At 47.7% G+C, this 23,098-nt stretch overlaps 2 protein-coding genes across 17 annotated transcripts in view; both read right to left on the bottom strand.

The window, feature by feature from the left end:
- LOC149324567 (uncharacterized) overlaps window positions 1-23,098 on the bottom strand; it is a 259,754-nt gene that overhangs the window by 143,838 nt on the left and 92,818 nt on the right. The gene's annotated exons all lie outside the window — the stretch shown is intronic.
- Window positions 1-23,098, bottom strand: part of LOC149324568 (uncharacterized) — a 49,585-nt gene that overhangs the window by 24,134 nt on the left and 2,353 nt on the right. The window contains exons 2-4 of the mRNA XM_089565421.1: window positions 21,493-21,599; window positions 17,316-17,414; window positions 5,467-5,662 (exon numbers count right to left, since the gene is read on the bottom strand). Coding sequence (XP_089421547.1) covers window positions 5,467-5,662; window positions 17,316-17,414; window positions 21,493-21,544 — 347 coding nt within the window. The 5' untranslated portion in view covers window positions 21,545-21,599. The remainder of the gene's footprint in view (window positions 1-5,466; window positions 5,663-17,315; window positions 17,415-21,492; window positions 21,600-23,098) is intronic.

A 23,098-nucleotide genomic window follows, 5' to 3' on the forward strand; every position in this document is an offset into this window, starting at 1 on the left:
AGCTCTTTCCATTTCTTCTTTCTATGTGGTGGGGCTTCGGTTCTTTGCAGCAGAAGAAAAAGACTGCGCCTGTAAAACCGAGCTTGTCTGTTCCATTCAGCCTTCAGAATGTGGCAAATTCTTGAGCAATGGCCCTGCGAAGGCTGGAATCCTCCAAACAGCTGCAGAACGTACGTTGGAACACGTTTTTCCTTGACGAGAAAAGCCAATGATCGAGCGTTGCATACGGCGACAGCAATGTAGGTGTTGTTGGAACTGTGTATATATGCCTCGTTCCAAACAATAAACACCAGTTGAAAGTCAGCGCTCGTGTGTGTCGTGTCTCCCTTTTTGTCCGTGTCTTAGTGCGCGCTGTTCCGGTGAAAACTATTAAACGAAACATAGCGTATTCTATTTGTTTGTCGCTTTCATCGCTAGGCTGACCGCACAATTCGACAAGCGCCTGCATGGAAGAGATAATAAATTTGTATGCAATTGATGTTCTCAGAAAAAAAAATTCAGCTAAGGTTCACGCTTACTTTTGTTTTTAACAGCATGATTTATTGAGGAAAGAGCTGTTTTTTTATTTTACTTACCCTTTGCTCTTAGGCACTGCAAGGAAAGGAAAATTGAATAGAACCCGTTGATTAGGTGCTTCGACATGCGGACAGTAAAGTGAGTAGGACTTGAACAAATAAAACGTTATCATAGTAAGGGGAAAATTGCAGTCGGGTTATAATATGGAAGTTAAAGCCTTCAGGAGGGAGAAGAAATATAGAAAGTGGGCTATATAGAAATTACATCCTGGTCAAGTAATGAAAGAGCAAAATAGCAAATTTGTGACATTTTGCATTCATAGAGATATGGAACTTTTGTTGTTTGCGTGCTTTTGCATGACTAACGCTCACTTCCGGTACAGAAATGAATGCAGAGGGCAGGAAAATACAACGTTGCCTGAATGCCACAAAAGCAAGGACAATATAAAAAAAATTCAGGAAATCTTCGTATCGTGCTGCGGAAAGCAGTGACATGTTCGTTTGCCATTTATACTGCAAAACTTCTCTTACACCGCCGTTAGCTTTGGGTCCGCTAGTTTTGCAGCAGCTGCGGAACTGACACCCGCAAGGGTAGCGTAATTGCGCTTGAAGACTGATTGCGTAATCGGGGCCTTTTTAGGTATCGCAGAAACACTTCTTAGAGCAGGCAGTTTACGTGACCGAAAACAGCCTCTGCGCTGCATGGAACCGCAAGTCCCGTAATTGCGCAGACTATTCCCATTGCAGCTTGTGCTTTATAACGTGGGCAGAGAGAACGACAACACTAGTCACACATTACGATACGCTACTTGTGACCATATGGCTCGGATACATCCTAGAACACTCCTAATGGATCCAAGTAAACTCTTCCGCGCAATTTCGTCATTATTCATTTCGAAGGCTTACGATTATTGATTACCCTTGGACAGTACTAGCTTGCCTATTATTCGAGTTTCCCCCTCCCCCGATACAAAAAAAAATAAGAAAGAAACGATTCTTAGAGCCAGGGTTACAAATATTCAAGTAATAGCTTCACTACGCTAGCTGCGGAGCGTTTCGCCGGGTCGGGCGCACGGCCATGTCTACGTATGCGCCGTTTCCACGGCAACCGGTTACGCCCAGCCGCAGGTGTTCACCGCGCGCCGTCGCCGCCACTGCGCCGCGCGTGACATCACTCAGCTATGCGCCTCACTGCGCATGCGCCGTGCTGTTTTCACGGCGGCACGCGCAGCAGCGCTCGCTTGTAAGCGTGATCGTGAGTGGGCGCTCGCTTGTCAAAAGCGCTATGGAGGAAGAGGTGGATTGCAAGCGTACAGGTGCGGCCAGAATAATACGGAGCACGCGAAAGACGGCCAAGCTAGCAGAAACTGCATCTAAGCGCCACCTATCAGCACAACAGACACCCCTGGCTATCCGCGCGCAGCGAGAGCGCCCGCCGCCGAGCCCCCCTCTTTGCTGCAACCCTGCCGTTATCACTGTTCGAAAGATGCTGAGCTGTTTTGGGCAACACCGCCAGGTGCTGCCTTCATCCAGGCGTGCTCACTTCAGCCTCGGTGTAACGCGCCGTCGACTGAACTGCCGCGCGGACTGAAGGGCGGTGATAACACGTAATGCCAAAATGACCGTCTTGCGCCCGTTTACAGCGCGCGCCGCTCCTCGATGGGAGAAACGGGGCAACGAAGCACATGGCGCTGTCAGTAGAGAATAAGTCGATCGTAGAGCAAGGGATTGCATGCTATATGCTGTGATGTTGACAGGCCTGCGGAAAAAGTGGGTCCGTGCTACCGGCGCCATCTCGCCGCGTCCAAATTAAGATAGTTGCTGTCGCCACTGCTAGGCAGCGCGTATAAGCACGTTTCCGCTGCTCCGCGACCCTTCCTGTGCTCCGTATTATTCTGGCCGCACTTGTACGTTCTCATTACGGCATCAGCAAAGGCTACGATAAGGTATGTCGGCGGATCCCGAAGTCGTAGCATGGCGCAAGGCCGGCTGACAGCGCGAGAAAGAAGCGAGGAAGGCGAAGCGTGCGGCTAAGACGCCCGGAGAACGGGAAAAACGGCTCGCTAAACGACGAAGACAAGATGGGGAAAAGCGACAACAACGAGCAGCGAATGAGGCCGCCGCCTCGACGTCTGCTTAACAACAGCCGATGGAAACAGAAACAGAAACAGAGAGACGGACTAACCATGTGATTCCTCTCAGTGAATTTGGGACTGCATTGAGACAGTTTAACTAGATATTAACGTACAAACCGTTCGGCAGCGTGTGTGGCGTGTACGAAAGACTATGGCACAAGAACGACTTGAGTTTGGTGAGTAAAACCATATATACAACTCTGAGCATGGCTTCCCCGAACGGGACGAAGAGACAGGTTGTCAGGCCAGCGCCTGTCTTACGTGCAAGGACAGTTTAGCTAAATCCAAGGTTGCCCTTTTCAGCCTAATCCATGGCTATCGTTACCCGGCCATGCCGCCAAACTTACAGCTGCTGACCAGCTTTCGCGTACACACTAGGTTTAACCAAGCTAAAGTATCAGCAATTTTTTCAATCTTTTCTGCATCCTTTCGAAAATACCTTAAGTGATCAGTGCCCTTTGTACCAAAATACACCACAGTAGCAACGTGGCCGTTACACTGTAGCTCTGCGTTGGTCTTATTAAAGGTTTTTTTTCCTTTTTTTACCAGATTTTAATGTGGTGCCAGAAAAAAATGTTCCGCTTAGACCAACGTCTCGGTAGAACCTGAGTGTGATCTAGGCTTTACAGTGAGCTAGGAAATCTAGCCAGCTTCTTCAGTCACTCAGCTCATGAGTACAGGAAATGCTTGTCTACAATCAATATCGCTCACTTGATATAACAATAGTTTTTCGCCATAAGTCAAAGAGGCAAAAACGGTGCAATTTAAGCACTTTCGAGTAGCTGTCAGTAAAGTGGGGGCTACGTATGCTGTGAACTTTGGGATTTTCATTTTAACAGGACATATTTAGTGGTAAGTTGGCGTATCAACGAGCAAGTCTCCTTGTAACAAACAAAAGAAGACGTGTACTATCGCCAGAAAAAGTCTACGGGACGCGACTGCGCATAAAGAATTATATCGGTGTGGTTACATAACCAGTGACATCCTAGTTAAAATCAACATGAAGAGGTGGGCTTGGACAGAGCATATAATGCGAAGACAAGATAACAGCCGGTCCTTAAGGGTAACGGAGTGGATTCCAAGAGAACGCAAGCGTAGCATGGGGTGGCAGAAAGTTAGGTGGGCGGATGAGATTAAGAAATTTGCGTGAATACGGTGGCCGCAACTGACGAAGGACAGGGTTGAATGGAGAGGCGTTTTCCCTGCAGTGGGTGTAGTAAAGCTTGTGATGATGATAATGACATAATCAAGCTCCTTGAAATGTATGAAGGTCTGAGGAGACGTGTATGTTCTAACAGCTTGCAAAAATACCAAGCGGCTGAGTCGCGGGGTAGAGCTGCAGTTCTTTTTTTTTTCCAAAACACGCATTCGATGGACTTTTGCGGGTGATAGTGAAATAAATGTGGAAGTGAAGCAATGTGGATCATTCTGGAGGCACTGAATGAATGAAGGTCGCGAAACACAGGAGACCTACTGTTTGAGAACAGCAAGTGAAAATTGCGAGGACACTTTGGCAACTAAAGTGTTGAGTGGCGAAAGTCAGGGACACTACTCCGTGAGGACTTCCGGTGGATATGACGTCACACCATCCCCGTGGCTATATCGACGTCTGCGTTACCTCAACTCAGTTTTGACATTTTTGACTATAATGAATTAGCTAATTACTCTACAGTCATCATACATGGCTTCCAGGTTCATTTTTTCCTCGTACAGGGTCTGTTCTGAAAGTAGTAGGACTGGTTTTTTCCTGGGCGAACGGGCGGACGAGAGGCGGTCTGCGCGTGCAGGATCGTTGAAGGGGGTATTGGGACTGCTGGGGAAAATCGGCAGTCGGCTCTCAGCCGTTGAAGAGAGCAGGTCGCTTGTACTGTGAACCCCTGTCGAAATGTCTCGTCACGCAGAATCATAGAGCATCAGCATAGAGGATCAGCGATACGTAATCAAATTTTCTGTAAATCTTGATAAAACGGACAAAGAGTGATTAAGGAGGCCTACGGTGACGCTGCCGTGGGTATATAAGGTGTTTTTTGAGTGGCACAAGCTGTTCCGAGAAGGTCAGGAAAAAGTGGAAGACGACGACCGCTCCGGACGCCCTTCGACCAGCAAGACCAACGAAAATGTGTAGCGAGTGAAACATTTACTGAACAGTCATTGTAGGATGAGTATCAGAATGATTGCTGATGACTTGAGCATTCCGCAAACCCAAGTTTTTGAGATCGTGACCGAAAACTTAGCCATGAGGAAAGTGTGCGCGAAGTTGGTGCCGGGAGTGTTGTCAGAGGAGCAAAAGGCCAACCGGAAAGCGATCTGCTAGGGTCTTCTTCATCATGTGAACGAGGACCCCAATTTTTTGCCGAGCACAAGGCGGCAACGCCGCCTCAGGCCCCCTACTGCCCCGACTTGGCAGCGCCAGACTTTTTCTATTCCCAACAATAAAATCGACGCTCAAGGGGAAACATCACGGATCGGTAGAGGCAGTTGAACAGGCCGTGACGAGGGAGCTAAACAGCATTCCGGTCCAGGCGTTCCCAAAGGCGTACGAAAACTGGAAAACTCATTGGCAGCAGCGTGTAGGTGCGGAAGGGTGCAACTTTGAAAAATTCTAATCGTCTGCACTATTCTGTTGAATAAATTTTATTAAAAAAAATAGTCCTACTACTTTCAGAACAGACCCTGTATATATGAAGCAAGCATTCGTTTTCTGCTCTTTTTTGTTCCCGAATTAATGCACTGCCTAAGATGTGACACGGACGACAGCATGAGCCATTAAAGTGCTTCGCCTTAATACATGCGCCCCAGCCGTTGCAGTTCCCTACCTGCCGAAGTGGTCACGGCCGACTGGAAAGCCGAGGTCACCAGTTCGGATGGCGCAGTTGTCTGGTCCAGGTGCGTCTGTCCATACGGCGCTTCTGTGTGCGAAGCAGGGTCGTAGCCGGGCTGACCGTATGCCGGGGCCTGAGCAGCCGGGACGTAAGAACTGTTGAACATGACGTTGACTTGTAAGCAGATGACCTGCAAATGAAACGTGCCACTTCTGCACAATCGCCGCCTGTATTACAGGGAGCGGTGTCTCGGTTGTCTGTATGCAAACATCGCAGTGACCCCAATGGTAGTTCTATGCACCAAGTTGGACGTTTCCGTTACGTACTATCTGGGACAAAAGTGGTATACTCCACGCGGCGGGAGCCGGAGCAACAGAAATCTGCGTTGCAACGCCATCTACAGGCGGCATGTGGGATCGAGACAGCCATTGCGTGACCTTTATTATCAGCAGGTATGTCGCTTGGCTCATTTCGATGTTTCATGCTTTAGCTCGCCAAAATCCCGCATCTTTCCGTTGCTTCGGCTTCCGCCGCATGGAGTATACCACTTTTGTCCCCGATAGTACATGGCTCATTCAATGATGCGCCTGAATATCATGGAGCTGTCTACGGATTGCCAACTCACTGGCAAAGCGGTTCCAGTTCTTTGCTTTGATGTTTGCACTGAAGTTCAGTTTAATGGGAAAGAAATGCGAGATTATATGATATATTATAATGCGATATTAAAAGCTCTCTTTTCCACCGACTAAAATTTCAATATAGACAGCTTAGCAGTAGTTTGGAAAGTTGTTTTCAACGATGATGAACTGACTGAGGCCGTCCCCGGGTACTGCTAACACAAATTAATTTACAGAATATGTTGGGGTAAAAATAAACGCCTTAGACATGGCATTCCTCACACTTCGCTTTGCAGTACATGAAACGGTATGTTACAAGTTTTCGTCGGTATGGAGTTGAGAACGGTGGTGTCTTCGAGAGTCTGCAGCGTTGAGCTTGTGAGTGTTTTAAATCTGACGCGTCATCGCTCAGAGGCGTGGTAAACCCACAAAAAATTCCGCACATTGCGTAACGCTGCAACATTTTGTGCCAAGTATGCCTTCATGCATCACTTTAAAGAAATATGACGTAGTGTCTAGGAGCGCTGAGACCTCATTAGTGGACGTCTTGCTTGGCTGCTAGGCGCGCTACCACTCCGCTAGCTCCTTGCGAGGTGTCGTGCCAGCATAGCGCTGCAGGAGGGTTGCAATTTCGTGACAGCGCTCGCGACCGCGATAAGATTAAGACTGAGCTCTGCTTTCTTTTCTTTAAACAGCGCTAACTTTTATCAAGGCGGGAGGTGACATGTGTGTCAGCACCACCTCTGTCTTCCTGCATACCAGCGAATTCACTTTGCATAAAAATATGGGACGAAATGCAGTCTGCTCATCTTAATCTACTTTCGCTGTCATCATTGAGCAAAAAAAAGAAAAGACTTTCCTTCCTTTTTACTTTCCTTTCCTTCTGTGGTCAGTCGTAAAAGCGTGTGCGCTCACTGTGTGTTTATTATATGTTCAACGAAAATACGTGTCAATAAACATTGTTGGAGTCAGCGCCCGTCCTGTCATGTCTATCTGTGTATTCGTCTGAAAAGTTAGCGCTGTTTAAATGTGAAGAAAAGAAAATGCATCACCAACTAGCACCGCAACCTGTTTTACTGAGCTCTGTGTACGCGAGATTTTGGGCAACACCCAAGTGACGGGGGCATGCGACAAGCGGCTCCCTCAAGCGAAATTTTCTGCCCGCGTCGCTATAACGCAGGAACTGCCAGGATATAAGCTTACAGCGCTTTTCTTGTGGGGAAACGGGTTCAAGTGTTCAGGCACAGCAATGAGCGTGGCTTAAGGTCTCTATATCTCTATCACATACCACGCGTCGGCTGACTTTGCGGTCACTCTAAGACGCTATGCTCAGCCACAGCGTAATGTAATGTAATGTGATGAATTACGCATGGTAGGAGCCAAACCTCAACGTGAGCAACGTTGCGCGTTCTCTTCCGAAGATACCAATAAAGAACTCTGCATGCTAGGCCTTTTATCAAGTCGAAGCTATGAAATTCATCGATCGCCTAAGCGATCAAGAGCATGATCTTCGAACAGGTCTTGACTAGAGAAGTGTTCATTTGAGGAACAGGTGAAAGACGTGCTGCTCGCTTTTCGGAGTAGCCAAGGAACAGAGTCTACGGTGGGCGGTGCGAAGCCTAACCTTCACGCTCGACACGTGAGCTTTGAAAGACGCCATAGAAGATGGCCCCTGATCGATTTCTATCACATAGGGTTTGCCACCGCGCGCTGACTCTGCACAGCACCGAGGAGCCGCCACCGCGGTCGGGATTAGACACTGCAATCTGGGGCTGTGCAGCCAAAAGCAACGAACGACGAATTCACTCACCAAGACGACCAGTCGAGGAACAGACTCTCTCGAAGCGGAGAACGAAGGGATCCCTCGAAGCAGCAGCACAAAGGATTATGGCGAAGGACGTAGACCTCGCTGAAGAGCAGAGCGCGCACAGCTCGAGGCTCGTGGTGCTCAGCTGTACTTCTTCTTTGGCGAATTGGCGACTAACAAGACTTTCACGTGGCAGGATATATTGGGCTTTCTAACAGCGCACGATAATGGCAGAAAACAAAAAAAAATCAGGGGGGCACTTTGTTAACCTAAAGTGCGGTGTTGCTGCTTGTGTCACTGATGTGTGGTCAAGATGTTAATTAGGTACACAATTGTTTGGAAAGATTAAATGCTGGAGACACTGGAGAGCGTTTGGGAGGCGTCCGTCTGATTTGGCGCCTTTCTACAAACGCTATCCAGCGTCCTAGACAAGAACTACATATGCGTTGGTAAAAAGTAGCGTAGCCATTAGCACGCTCGGCTGCGGAACGAAAAGATGGTGGTTCGAATCCAACCGTGCACAAGGATTTTTTTTTTCTGGTCTGACCAGAAGTAGCACGACACATCTGCTGACAACCTTGTGCTGACGACTTTCTGTCGACAACTGTGAGGCATTAAAGGCTTTCGCCTTAATTTATTTATTCAGGAAAAAAATCGCATCAACTGCTTGACTCTCAGCAAACACCCCAAAGGCGCTGCGAGGGAAGAGTGAAGGCAGAATCATTTCGATGGAGGCGAGATGCAAAATACAGCCGTCTGACGTACTTCGCACGTCAGTATTTAAACGTTTAACAGACATAATCTAGGCACAACAACTCGCCTCATAAGGAAAGCACAAAGCCAGCACATGCTGCCAGCAGTAACCTGCCATGCACTGATTTGAGGACAATGAGAAGCTTGAAATTCGATTTATTGCAAGCTCTGGCGATATTCTGAAAAAAGGTGGTACGAGACAAATTAAAAAATCAAAATATTTACCTACTTAATCAGATCTAAGTTGATCTAATGCGCAAACTAATTGGACGAAATAGTAGGACGAAACTAGAAGGCCGTTCGTGGAGCTGAAATCTACCCAACCTTCAAGCAAATCTTCCAACGCCGCTCTTCAAGGCGCGAATCCTCTTCTCCACGCGTCTCTCGGCTCGCTGATTGTCTCTCGTAGCCATGGCACAGGTGTTCAGGCAGACTCGCCAGCCCTCCTTGGCATCGCTCAGGTAAGACCAACCACTGACTATTGCGGTTGCGGACGGAGGAACAGCCCTTGTGTGCAGTCACTAGTGTGAAGAAGGCGACGCTTATCAACCGTTCCCGCTGGAATCAATGCCAAGTCAGCTGATGAGTTAGCACCGAAATTAATATGAAGCTTGTACATGAATTGAAGAAAAAATTACCGACGATTACGTTACTTCCTAATGCTAAATTTGAGCGCAGCAAATAAGCTGTTTCACCTTTTCGATAGATTGAGGCAAAGAAATCGAGCAACACATGTATGCGCTATCACAGAATTTTTTTTTATTTTTCGCAGGAAGAGGGGGGAGGGGGGCGGCGTGTACACCCAGCGGCAAACGATGGGGGCAGAAGCGCGCGCAGCAAGCGGACAACACGATAAAGGGAGGAGGGAAGAGATAGCAGCGACTGACTGATGCCGCTGACGCCGATAGTGAGTCAACCCCAGCTGCGGAGTTGGTTTCAGGGACAACGCCGCCGATGCCGACACAAACAATATGATACCCTCGCTTCCGCAGCGCTAAGAACCAGGTCTAGCCGTGGGAAGGTGGTCACGTATTCGTCCACGTGCCGGGGCCTACGTGAAATAACCGGCGCGTCGGCAACTGAAGAGCACCCTATCCGCCACACAAGAACAGGGGGGGGGGGGGACCCTTTCCTCCTCTTTCTGCATGGCGGCGACGGTGTTCTATGCAGTCACGTTATCTTGACTCTCGAGCGGCGTCAGCGGCATCCAGCGGTATCTATCAGTCGGTCGCTGCTAGCGCTGGGGGGATGAAAGGGGGGCGGAGCTGGTTACGAGGCCGACGACGACGCGAAACCCAGGAACGGACGCCAAAGAGCTGCGCTCTAAAATAGGTTTGAGGAGAGAAGGAAGACAGAATCAGTGTTTGTGTCCGTCTTCACCTGCCTTGCGTTCGGTTCGTTGCGCCGGTAGTTAGCGTTCAATGAATCTGAAGGCGTTTCCAAAGAACGACGGTTATGATAGGGGATCCTGTGTACGCACGAACGCGTGTGCCATATTTTGCATGGCAGAAGCCTCAGTGCCATTTTCATTGTTGTCACAAAAAGACATTGTTGACATTGTTGTCGCCCCCCTAAGTTGCTTCTGCGGGGGCGGTTATCTGGGCCACACTATGCCACCCTGTTTATCGCTCACAACGCCGACAACGCCGATGCCGGATTTTCTGCGTAAGGAGGCCTTCAACACGAGGGCATTAAAAGCAATACGTTGACGCAGAATTTCCACTGGAGACTCATTTATTGCCCCGCAGACATCAACCGGAAAGACTCAAAAAGCCCGAGCAGCCGCTGGACGTTCGCCGACGGCCAGGAAGCAAACTGACATGGATTCAACTGAAGCGCCGCCTGACACAACGAAGGAAGAGATGAAGGTGCCAACAAGGCAGATGCGCAAATCTTGGAACGGCCACCCTGCACGGCGGGGAGATTAAGAAATTACCGTTAGTGTTGTTTTTGATTTAAAAACAAGAGTGTACGCTGCTAACAAAAAAAGTCGAAAAGGGTAGGGAATTTTATGTAAAACAAAGTATACTTCATAAATAAAATATTTCTTAGTGCGACTTGTCTCTCAGCAAAATTTGACAGTACAAATTAACGAGGACAATAAACAGGCAGCGCCTAAAGTCACGCGGATGCATTTTTTAGTCTCCAATAATTTACGTTTATTTGAGTTTCTAATAGCCGTGAAGAGCAAATAAGACAGGACAAAGGCATTTCACATTGGCCTTAAAGCAGTCCTATTCTTCTCAAGCCGCCGCCATCACAGCCCTTTAATTTTGCTTATCCTTTTCGCCGAGCTGACTTTGAAGACCCTGCAGAGTCGTCGGTTATCTTAGATTTCTATTACTTGTAGAGCGCATGTCTATTATTCCTTTTAGATTTCGGGTAGCATCGCACAAAGTCGTGCTTGCTGCTTGATCCTCTCTGCTCAATTTGTCTCTCAAAAATAAACTAATCCTTTGTCTTTTGAGAGCCCACTTCCAGCGTCCTTAAGCTTTAAGGTAGGGTCAAACCCATGGATGTGGAGTCGAAAAATGGTAATTGACTTTAGCGGGTAGCTTTTCTACAGCGCCGGGTAGGGTCGAAACTCCAGGATTCCAACGGCTTGTGCTGTATAACTCGTCCGGTCTGTCAGTTGGAGCAGGTCTTTCCGAATCGAGCTGGTCAGCGTGGCAACACATGCTCTAGGATAGGTTGAGGTGTGGAGGACAGGACTGAATGTTGGGACAGGCCCAGGCGCTGTGGCCGAGGCTTTTTGCATTCTACACGTGCCTCTTTCCTAAAATATTTTGATTCCCTACTTTAAATTGCGAATTCTATACAGCTGATAACACAACATAAACTGTTTTCTGCGTTTAAAGCAGTGGCTACTTGATCGCAGATGGAGTCACAAGAAGCATCCAGATATTTAATGACCGGCACTTTCGCTTCTCGCCTTGAATTACTTCGTATCGTTTCAAAAGTATGCATACTCGTTCATATCAAAGTGCATGTTCATTGAGTGCATTAAACACGTTCAAACGAACAAGGGCAAATTTGTTTCCTTCTATGCAGAGAAGAAAGCTGCAGAACACTGTAACAAAAGGGAAGGCACCAATAAAGGACAGCAGTAAACACGTCTGATGTTGTTTTCGACTCTGTTACTCTCGTTTTAGTTGTCGTTGTAGTTGTCGTCGTTGTTGTTTACTTTCGTTGTGAACTCTGAAAACGTCATGGCCTCCACTTCTAGGCATTTGCAGAGCACCATTGAAGAATTATCAGTCGCTTAAACAGGCTATCTCTTTGTTTTGTAGTACTTTCTTCAATAATCTAGTGCGCATATAGCGCACGAGCATGAAACAGTCTGTACGACCTATGTATTCGACTGTGCAAACGGAGAAGGGGCCAGGGGCTTGACGTGAGGGCCCGCTGCTACTTCCTAACGAAGTCTCTGTGGCATGGACCTCGAAAGGAGAATGACGACGAAGTTGCTTCCAGTTGCAGCGAGTGTCAAGAGCCGTAGGAGCTGCATGCAGTTTGGCGACTTCAGTAACGAAACGCACTGCTCCTGCAGTTCTACCTAGACTACACCTGCAGTCGACATGAAGGTGTGACGGACGTCTTGGTGTCCGGTGTTCGGGGAGGGCTTCAAACTCTGCCTGCGCCGCATAAACAGAGGACAGTCTCTCCGCATGGTGGAGCTGTAACTAGTTTTAGGCGCTGACGCTTAGGTGCCCTTTTCTGGGAAGTATGACGTCATCAGCGATTCTTTCGCACCATTCCTGGTCGAGTTGGGCTGTGTTTAGTTCTTCCGGCTCCATATTCGAAGCGCCTGTGGTGTGGAATGACAGATATAATCATCATCAGCCTGACTGCGCCGATCGCAGGTCAGAGGCCACTGCCATGTTTCTCCAATTAACCCTGTCCTGCGCTGCATTCCTCTTGCATTTAATGCTTCAACCCCATGAAACATGATCATGCATCTTTCTCTGAAACGCTAGCTTTAATTAAACAGCGATAATTTTCAAAGAAAAAATTATACTGCTGGAAAGCCTAACGACAAAAGGAATTAAAATTAGAATAAAATCAGGTAGTTGAGGTTGTTACGTTTACAAGTGATTTCAGGCATGTAATTCTTTGCCAGGTGTCCCAGCTAAATGTAACCAAGCTTTTAAAAAACACGGGGTGTCCTAGCTGTCTGAAACCAAATGGTTGTTTACAGTCGCGTGACCTAATCTGTAGTATTTTTTTTCGTTCTTCAAAGTTGAACAACTAGTTAAGCTTAATTAACTAACTTCTATTGACTTGAGGAACAAAGTGTCAATGGAAAGGTTGTAGATTGCTTTGAGAAACAAGTTACTGAGGCATTTGCACCAAAGTAATACTTACGTAAAGTAGTTTTTTTACCGGCCTTTAACCATAACCCACACAATAAGAAAAGGCTTCCACATGACAACTGTGCCACTTCAATGTCCCAAGACGCGCGTTAAAGATTAAAACTCGTTTTTTTCTGACGTCCTCTCCTCGATGAGACTTTAGGTGCACATTGGAGCAGAGAAGTGAGCGAGCAGCTGGTCACGTGACAACATTCTTCTAAGGCCAATAAATGAAGCTACGTAAATCATAACTTAAAGGAAACAGCTCTACATGCGGTTTTTTGAGGTGATCTAAAACTTTTCATTGACACTTTCTTCCTGAAGTCAATAATTAAAAAGTTAGGTAAATTAACCTAACTAATTAATTAACTTTGAAGACCGAAAAAAATACTCAAGACTAGGCCACGCGACTATGAACTACCCTGAGTTAGTTTCACTGGACTAGAACACTTCGCCTTTTTTTAAAGTTTGGTTACATTTAGCTGGGACACTCGGTATAAACATACTGCATTGCATTCTTATAAAATAAGAAAGCAATCTTGTATCTTGCTTTATATACCTAGTGATTTTTTTTATTTCAGCCACATTATTTGTAAGACAACATACTTCTGCTTTCTGAGCATTACATATCGGCTAGTTTTATCTGACTGTGCACTATGTCTTGTTAACAATAAATATGCAGAAAGGAGGGTGCTGTAGGTAGCCATGACACGGAGAATAAGAATGAAGGGTCCTTCTCGTTTTTTTGGCGCGTTGGAAGATTTAGTAAGGAGCAGCTCGACACAAATTTAGCTGTTTCATCGCAGTCAGTTTGTGTAGTTGCTGAAATATCCATCTCCTCACAGTTCAGTTCTGCGACATCATATGTGGGACGGAACTGAATAATAATCGCCGAGGAGCCCTCTGTAGGATGGATTTGACCACACTAACGTTAAAGCTCTTTTACTTCCAGTAGCTTCATTTTTTTGCAAATATTCCGCACATACAAGCGTCACACTGAAATTTCCTTTGGCATCCGAAAAGAAAATATGTGCTTTCATCCAGTATACAAGAAATGAAAAGATATAAGAGGAGGCAGGAGTGGCGTGAATCAGAGTAGTAGTGAACAGCGAACATTCTACGTTGCTTTGAGTGCAGTTTCATGTGTGACATTGCGACCAAGCAAACAAAATATGGAAAAGTTTGCTATCTAATGTGTGAATGAAGGGAAAGTAAACCACTTGAGGGAAAGCAGGTGCAGATAGTGTTCTTTAAGTTACTTCAAAATTTTTTTAGCATGCTTTATTGTGGCGGGTATATTGTTCCACATTCTGCGGAATGTCGGTGGGCCGTGCATCATCCCGACACACGGCAGCTGGCCTTCGCCACCCCAGCGTGTGTGCAGTCAAGTGCGCGTCCAGCAGGTCCATCAGCTGTTCGACACGGTCCGCGATGCGGTGGAAGGCGGCGTCCAGCATCCGGAAGAGGTCGAGGCCGTCAGAACGGCGGTGGCCAATGCCACCGTGCGCTTCATCAGCCGGTGGTGGAACTCGGCTGTCAGCCGCGTCCGGCGCTTGGTTCTGGGCGCGATTGAGCGTCATCCCACCGCTGTCCACCAAAATGTTGCGGAGAGAAACACAGAGCACTGGAGAAGACCTCCGGCAGGCAGCGATTCTTTCTGTTCCTTCTGCCTCGCACTCTCTGGTGCCTCTCCGCCTCATGTGCCGCCCGCTCCACGGTCCGCGATGCGGTGGAAGGCGGCGTCCAGCATCCGGAAGAGGTCGAGGCCGTCAGAACGGCGGTGGCCAATGCCACCGTGCGCTTCATCAGCCGGTGGTGGAACTCGGCTGTCAGCCGAGTCCGGCGCTTGGTTCTGGGCGCGATTGAGCGTCATCCCACCGCGGTCCACCAAAATGTTGCGGAGAGAAACACAGAGCACTGGAGAAGACCTCCGGCAGGCAGCGATTCTTTCTGTTCCTTCTGCCTCGCACTCTCTGGTGCCTCTCCGCCTCATGTGCCGCCCGCTCCACGGTCCGCGATGCGGTGGAAGGCGGCGTCCAGCATCCGGAAGAGGTCGAGGCCGTCAGAACGGCGGTGGCCAATGCCACCGTGCGCTTCATCAGCCGGTGGTGGAACTCGGCTGTCAGCCGAGTCCGGCGCTTGGTTCTGGGCGCGATTGAGCGTCATCCCACCGCGGTCCACCAAAATGTTGCGGAGAGAAACACAGAGCACTGGAGAAGACCTCCGGCAGGCAGCGATTCTTTCTGTTCCTTCTGCCTCGCACTCTCTGGTGCCTCTCCGCCTCATGTGCCGCCCGCTCCACCATGGAAAACGAAACAAAAACAATAAACTACAGACATGTTCCTCAAAAGTGTCTTGTGGAAATCGGTATAACACATGATTTACATGAATGTTTTACCCGCATCCAATTAGACAATTTTTTTGTGCCAAATGCAACATACCTTCAGAACGGGATTTTCCTGGGATACGCAACTGATAGAATTACTCACAAAATTGCCCTCCCAGTTAACAGTGGCAACCAGGTTGACTGCACACTCTTGGACTTCCAAGAGCCTTTGATTCGGTCGCACAAACGTTTTTGGTGGTGAAGTTGCCAACCTTCAAAATTCTACCTGCCCTGTTGAAATGGCTACAAGCGTATCTTTTCGGTAGAAAGCAACGCGTTATTCTAGAAACGCGTTGCTTCAATCTCAAGTAGTTAGCCCTCGCGGGTCCATTCACAAGTGAAGGCGAACTACTCCACTGGATATCCCCCCGGTAGCATTCTAAGCGTCTTTTCTAGTAAGGAGTTAGCCCTCGAGGATCCATTCACAAGTGAAGGCAAACGACTCCACTGGATATCTCCCCGGTAGCATTCTAAGCGTCTTTTCTAGTAAGGAGTTAGCCCTCGTGGGTCCATTCACAAGTGAAGGCGAACGACTCCACTGGATATCCCCCCGGTAGCATTCTAAGCAACTTTTCTAGTAAGGAGCTAGCCCTCGCGGGTCCATTCACAAGTGAAGGCGAACGACTCCACTGGATATCCCCCGGTAGCATTCTAAGTGTCTTTTCTAGTAAGGAGTTAGCCCTCGAGGATCCATTCACAAGTGAACGCGAACGACTCCACTGGATATCCCCCCGGTAGCATTCTAAGCGCCTCTTCTAGTAAGGAGTTAGCCCTCGCGGGTCCATTCACAAGTGAAGGCGAACGACTCCACTGGATATCCCCCCGGTAGCATTCCAAGCGTCTTTTCTAGTAAGGAGTTAGCCCTCGCGGGTCATTGACATATACTTCAGACACTTCATGTTTAATATTTCTGCATAGTGATGTGGAGGCTGCTTACCACTAAGACTTTATGACAGGTATCCGACTATCACTTAAACGCGGGAACTACAACCCGCCTGTATGGACTATGCCGGTGGAGTAACAGCTTTTAAATTGTGTCCGCGAGTCTGTGTGAGGTATGGCTGTGGGATATCGGTACGCGAGCGCTTTGCCTGGGCAATGAAGGAAGTAGTTGATGTTAGCCTCCGCATATCGCAACTAGTGGATGAGGCGAAGGCCATTTTATTTGCTCAGCACACTGACTGCCTGCTACCCAGGCCTGAAATTCCGTTGTATTTTCGCTGACCATTCATGCGGTGCTGACAGGACAAATGCGAATATGAGCGCCGTAGCGGTGGTAACCACTAAGCTACTGTTGAAAATGGCGCGTTAGATACCAACAGGATTATCCACTACGCGCTACATTCCTCGAGAGGTGTACGCCAGCATTTTATGTGCAGCAGTTTAACTAAAAAGGGTCATGCACGTCAGGTGTTTCATTTTTACGAGGCTTGCTTCTTCGAGTTATGCATGGGGCAAAAAGCTACGTTGGGAGTAAGTCTTTCGCTTTTGTATTCTCTTGCTGAAAATGCGGAAATTACTTTTCCTTCTTCACCGCAGAAATTTCCGTGGAAGCCTAACCAAACTTATTCTCAGGATATATCAATCGAAAGACCGAAGTCATGCGTGAACAATTAGTGTATTGGGCTATACTTGATAATATTATAGCATTTCGATAACAAATAAGAGTAGTAAAACCCTGTTAATCTGTAGAAATAATATCAGTTCCCTTTTAGGCACTGTCTGAAAAGTTCGTTCAAAGGAAACAGCGTCCCGACAAGCAAGGAGCTGCCAGACGGAATGAGTGAGGTTCTCCGGAACTGAGCCAGAACGGCGCTCTCACATTTCAGAAATATTTGCGCCAGTAATTTATTCTGAAATAGAGAAATTAGACTCTCGATCCTCCCTGCAACCAATCTAAGGTAGCTGCTGTACAAAATCCTACTCACCAGCTGACCAGATTGTGGAACTGGCTCGCTGTACGGGCCGGCACTGTACCCGTCGCGGAAAAGCCATCAGGGTGCCTACGACGAGACCCCGGGTGCTGCCTGCGAAAAAAAACAAGGTGGAGTTTTAGGATTAGAGGCAGTACTGCAGTCACACTGAATAGTAAGTTCGTCCGCTTTCACGCGTTTTCGAAATAAGGAACCCCATCTGATTGCTTGTTTACCTGTGGATATGCAAAGTCGCGAGATCCATGAGTACAGAAATGTTGCGCCCGCAGTTATGACACTAACCTCCGGGTACTATGCTAACCACCTACCTGTTACAGGGATTTCATCACCCGAACATGATCTAGATCGACACAGCGCCTAACGTATCGGCTGCGGAATCACCCCACTCCAGATTCATATGAGCGGTCAGCGTACCTCACTCTACTACGCAATGGCCAGTGTGATGTCAGTCTGAAGCAGTGCGAAAAACAATGTTTATAAGAGGTAATAATCAAAGGTTACCTTTTTTTTAATCCCTAGTCAGTGGCCTCTAGTTAGCTTAGGCGCAATTTTTCTTCCCCTAACAGTTTGTTCGCAGTGTTCCCGATCTATTTTTAGGAAACATCGCTTCTTATACTGGGGAATGCGGCACTGAATCTCTCCTTAAATTTCCAACAGCGTCCCATTTCCCCCATCCCCCTCCTCCCTCTGCGTTTCCAACTATCAGAATACAATACTTCAATACTTGAGCTTTTACTGCATGGAGTAGCCGCTTATTCAATGCCACTTGTTGCAACAAGCTATTATGGCAGCCGGCGGCACCCGGGCGTCGCATTCTTTCTGAATGAACTAGCCACTTCTTACGAACACTTGATCGCGCTATCCTCAACTTTGTCACGCAGCGCGTGAATTGCAAACCTGAACTTTAGCCAGAGATGTCTCCCCTTTCACCCAGGCCATGCCGACCCGCGATGAAGCAATGGAGCAGCCCACCAAGCTCCTTGCAGACAAAGCGACACTCAAAGCTCGAAGCTGGTTGCCACATCCGAAATGCCAGAGCTACCATGCGAAGTTGAGGAATACAAACATTGGCATGACGAAGCATAAAGAATGCGCCAAATAGCTTAATTTTTCTGCGTTTAAGCGTTGTAGACGAGTAGTCTAGCGGCCACTAGTTGGGATATTATCAGAATATTCTCAGGATACAAGGAGAACACAGACAATTACACATGCTAAGTACGTTGGTACATTTTGCGCCGTATAGCCTAGAAAATCTTAAAAAAAGCTTTCAATTCCACTGGTGGCTGCATGTCCTTAGAAAATTCGCGTGGTTATTTTGTATGCAGGGTGCGTTATTCTGAATTTATTGGGCGGTAGGGCGCAGCCGCTGCAGGTGGAAAATGAACGAATGAAAATATTGCGTCGCAATGATGACAACACAAGAAAGAAAAAGGCAATGCATGGACACACTGCGAACTGTTTATTGGAAGAAAATCGAAATATTTCTTAGCCTTGCTCAGCATGTAACAACGCTCTATCGCTCTCAGCCGAGCCAGTAACAAGTAATCGGCAAATGACGAGACTAAATACAAATCCCAGAGCGCTTCTTCAACCCTGCACTTGTAGCTCAAGCGTATAACAAAGGTTAGAAAATAAAAAAAATAGCAGTAGCAGTGCGAGTCAGTCGTAGCAGAAGCAGCGTCGGATTGGAAGCAAAAGCAGTCAATGCCTTACAGGTTAAGTGGAGATAGGTAGACTAGCTTAGAACATTAAAAGCTTCTATGCAAGGCAAAAGCAAAACAACAGATCTGCGAAAGCATCGACCTACACAGAAAAAATCCTGCTTCTTGACATCTTCAGCATCTTTCTCAGTTGTACCCAAGCGCCTTTCCGGGTTTTTCGGCAGCAACTGTGAGTCAACAATAGAGAGTTTTAGTATAGCGAGCTTTGCGTGTAAATTAACTGCAGATTTGACGTGCAAAAAACAAAGCAACATAAAAAGTGACAACACCGCCTAGGTTTAGGCGTCAGAGCGCAAATAGGGAAGGCAGAATTTTTGCGGTACTGGTCTTCATAAAAACTTTTCCACTTTTTACTTGTTACTGGCTGGGCTGAGTGCGATAAAGCCTTGTTGCATGGTGAGTGAGGTTATAAATTTGCAGCTTCCAATAAACAATTGGTACTGTTCATATGTGCTGTCTTTTTCTTGCGTTGGCGTGGTTGCGCAGCAGTATATTCAGGCATACACCAACTCGCCCCAGAGCCCGGAAATCTGTAGAGCCCGCGGCGGATAAAATCTCACCCATCGCCGTTGAGTTATGTCCCGTTTGATGCTTGCGCTGACAGATGACACAAGTGGGCGACTTGCACGAAGACTTAACTCTGTCCTGATGATGATGATGATGAATTTTTACCGCGCAAGGGCATCTGTGGCCGAAGAGCGCCATGGCACAAGGTTTCTCTCTTACTCAAGGTTATGTCAAGAACCGATTCCCCAAGCATCCCCCCCTAAAAATGCTGAGCACCACACAGGGGAAAGCTTGTAGCCATTGTATGAGCGGTGGGTACACGGAGGCATTGGGGATCGAACCCCGCACCTCCCACCTGCGACGCGGATGCCCAAACAAGTAGAACGCACTGTCGGTCTTCACATATGATATAGGCACGACTCAGAAGTTCAGCGGCTCACGAAAATGGTGACTGATCGCAAAGTGGACCAAACTCAGCACGACAATCTTTGCCAATTTCAGAGAAAGAAAGCTAATGCAAAAGAGAAGGTGAACGTCTCCCCGGGGTATTCCCAGATAGAAGTCTAAGCGTCTATACAGCTATGAAATTAGCTCTCGGCTGTCCAGTGATATGTACTTGAGACACTTCGTGTTTTATAGCTCAGCATAGTAGCTAGGCCTGCACCCCTCACATCCGCTAAGGCTTTCTTGTACGCTGCGAAGGGTTCGAACCCGACCGCGGCGGCCGCGTTTTGATGTAGGTGAAACGCAAGAGGCGCCCGTGTGCTGTGCGATGTCAGTGCACGTTAAAGATCGCCAGGTGGTCGAAATTCCTCCACTACGGCACCTCTTTCTCTGTGTCTTCTTTCACTCCCACCTTCCTCCCTTCCCTTAGGGGGCGGTTCAGGTGTCCGCCGAGATATGTGAGACAGATACTGCGCCATTTCCTTTCCTCAACAACCAATTTACCAATTTTATTTACCGCCGGGCAGCCCCAAATTTTCTCCTCCATACAGCGTGACCGCTGCTTTGCAGTGAACCCGCCGGCATCGGCTATGGCGGTGGTGTAACAGCTTTCTAATAGTCTCCAGAAGTCTATACAAGATATGGCTGCGAGAAATTCGTACGTGATTGCTTTTGCCTCTGCAAGGAAGGAAATAGTTGTTTTGAGTCTTCGCATTTCGCAATCAGTGGAGGAGGCGACGGCCATTTCATTTGCTCAGTACGCTGACTGCATGCTACACAGGCCTGAACTTCCGATGTATTTTCGCTAACCATTCAGTCGGTGCTGACAGGACACATGCGAATGTAGGCGTCGTGGTGGTGATAACCGCGCAACCATGGTTGAAAAGTGGCGCACTAGATACCAACAGCACAAAAGATTAGTCGTCGTGCTCATCCAGAGGTGTACGCCAGCAAGTAGAACAGTTTAACGAACAAGTGTCATGCAAGTCATGTGTTCCCTTTTCACAACGCTTTGTGCTTTGATTTATGGGTCAAAGCTGCATTAAGAGAGACTCGTTGATGTATCCCCTTCTTAAAATACGGATATTACTTTTCCCTCTCACAGCAAAAATTTGCGCGGAGGCCTAGCCGAAAATGTTCCCAGAATATACCAATCTAAAGGCCGAACAAAGTCAATCTGCAACCTTCAGTGTATTGTACTAAGCTCAATAAGCTTGTAGCGCTTCACAAACAATGAAAAGAGGTAAAGCAATGCTAATCTGTTGAAATAATAACACTACTTCTATTCATTGCCTGAAAAGTTCGTTGAAAGGGTACAGCGTCACGGTAAGCGAGAAGCGCGCACATGGAACGAGGTAGTTTCGCCAGAACTGAGTCAGAACTGCACCCTCCCATGTAGGAAATACTGACACCATCCACTTATTCAGAAATACAGAAATTTGATTCTCGAACCTCCCTGCACCCGATATAAGGCTGCTGATATTCCAAAAACTACTCACCCGCGCACTGGATTGTGGAACTGGCGCGTTGTAGGGCACCGGGCGAATGCATGCATCGCCTAAAGCCATCAGAGTGCCTGCGACGAGACCCGCCAAACGGATGCGGCCTGCGAAAACACAAGGTGGACTTTGAGTATTACAGGCACCTCGGCTGCAGTACTACAATCACGATGAATCGTAATTTCGTGCTCATTCACGCGCTTTCGAAATAAGAAAGGACACCAATCTCATTGCTTGTTTACCTTTCGATATACGGTGTGGCTGGATCCAAGGCTGCAGATGGGCAGTTCTGACACCAACCCCTGGGATAACAGCTTAACCACGTACCAGGCGTGCGATTTCCGTCGCCAGAACAAGAGCTAGACCGACATCACACCCAACCTACCGGGTGGGGAATTACCCCAATCCCGATTCATTTGACCGGTCAGCATACCTCTCCCTACATTGAACTGGTCTCTGTAATACGCGCTGGTTGGTGTTATGTCAGTGTGAAGCTGAGAGAACGAAAATTTCGACAAATAATATTAGCCAGAGGTGACTTTTCCCCTTAATCTCTGATCATTGGTCTCCAGGCGAATTAGACGCAATTATTCTTTCACTAACCGCTTCTGCGCAATGTTTCCGAGATGTAGGAAACATCGGTTTTTATCGTGGGGAGAAGTGCAATGAATCTCTGCTGAACTTTCCGGTGGCGTACCAATCCCGTAAGGGGCGACTTCGACATTGTATGACGATGGTATCACTTCTGTCGTCCTGTCGTACTTAATAGAAACCACTGCCCCTCCCCATTCTCCTGTGTTTTTAATTTCAAAATACAATATTTCAGTTCTTAATTCCCTGGACGAGCTACTTGTCTCAACAAGCTGTTACGGCAGCCGGCAAAATCCGGGCGTCGCATTCTCTCTGAATGAAGTGGAAGCACTTAATCGCACCATCCTCAACTGTCTACAGTGAAGCTCTCTGAACGACAATCTTGAACTTTAGATGGAGATGGCTCCCCTTTCACTCTCGCCATGCTGACAAGAGATGCAGCAGTACGAGGGCACCGCCAAGCTCAGGACAGACAAGGTGACATCCACATCTCGAAGTGGGTTGCCACATCCGAAACGCAAGAGGTGTTAAGGCGCCCATCTACCGAGCCGGAGTACCCGGGTTCGAATCCGACCGCGGCGGCCACGGTTCAATGGAGGCGAAACGCAAGAAGCGCCCGTGTGCTGTGCGATGTCAGTGCACGTTAAAGATCCTCAGGTGGTCGAAATTATTCCGGAGACCTCCACTACGGCACCCCTTTCTCTGTTTCTTCTTTCACTCCCACATTCATCCCTTCCCTTACGGCGTGGTTCAGGTGTCCACAGAGGAATGTGAGACAGATACTGCGCCACTTCCTTTCCTCAAAAACCAATTTACCAGTTTTATTCACCCTGAAGAATAAATAATGCGTCAAATAGCACCATATATTTTCGTTTCATCATTGTAGACCAGTTGTCCAGCAGCCACTGGTTGCGTTTTTTCCAACATATCCTCACGATACAAAGAGAAACATCTAACGATTCCAAGAATCTCTATGTCTTCAAACAAATGTGTGATAGATGCTTTAAGTCTAAAA

The sequence above is a fragment of the Amblyomma mixtum genome, unplaced genomic scaffold (assembly GCF_055824585.1).
Source record: "Amblyomma mixtum isolate Tamu unplaced genomic scaffold, ASM5582458v1 scaffold_23, whole genome shotgun sequence".
Lineage (NCBI taxonomy): Eukaryota > Metazoa > Arthropoda > Arachnida > Ixodida > Ixodidae > Amblyomma > Amblyomma mixtum.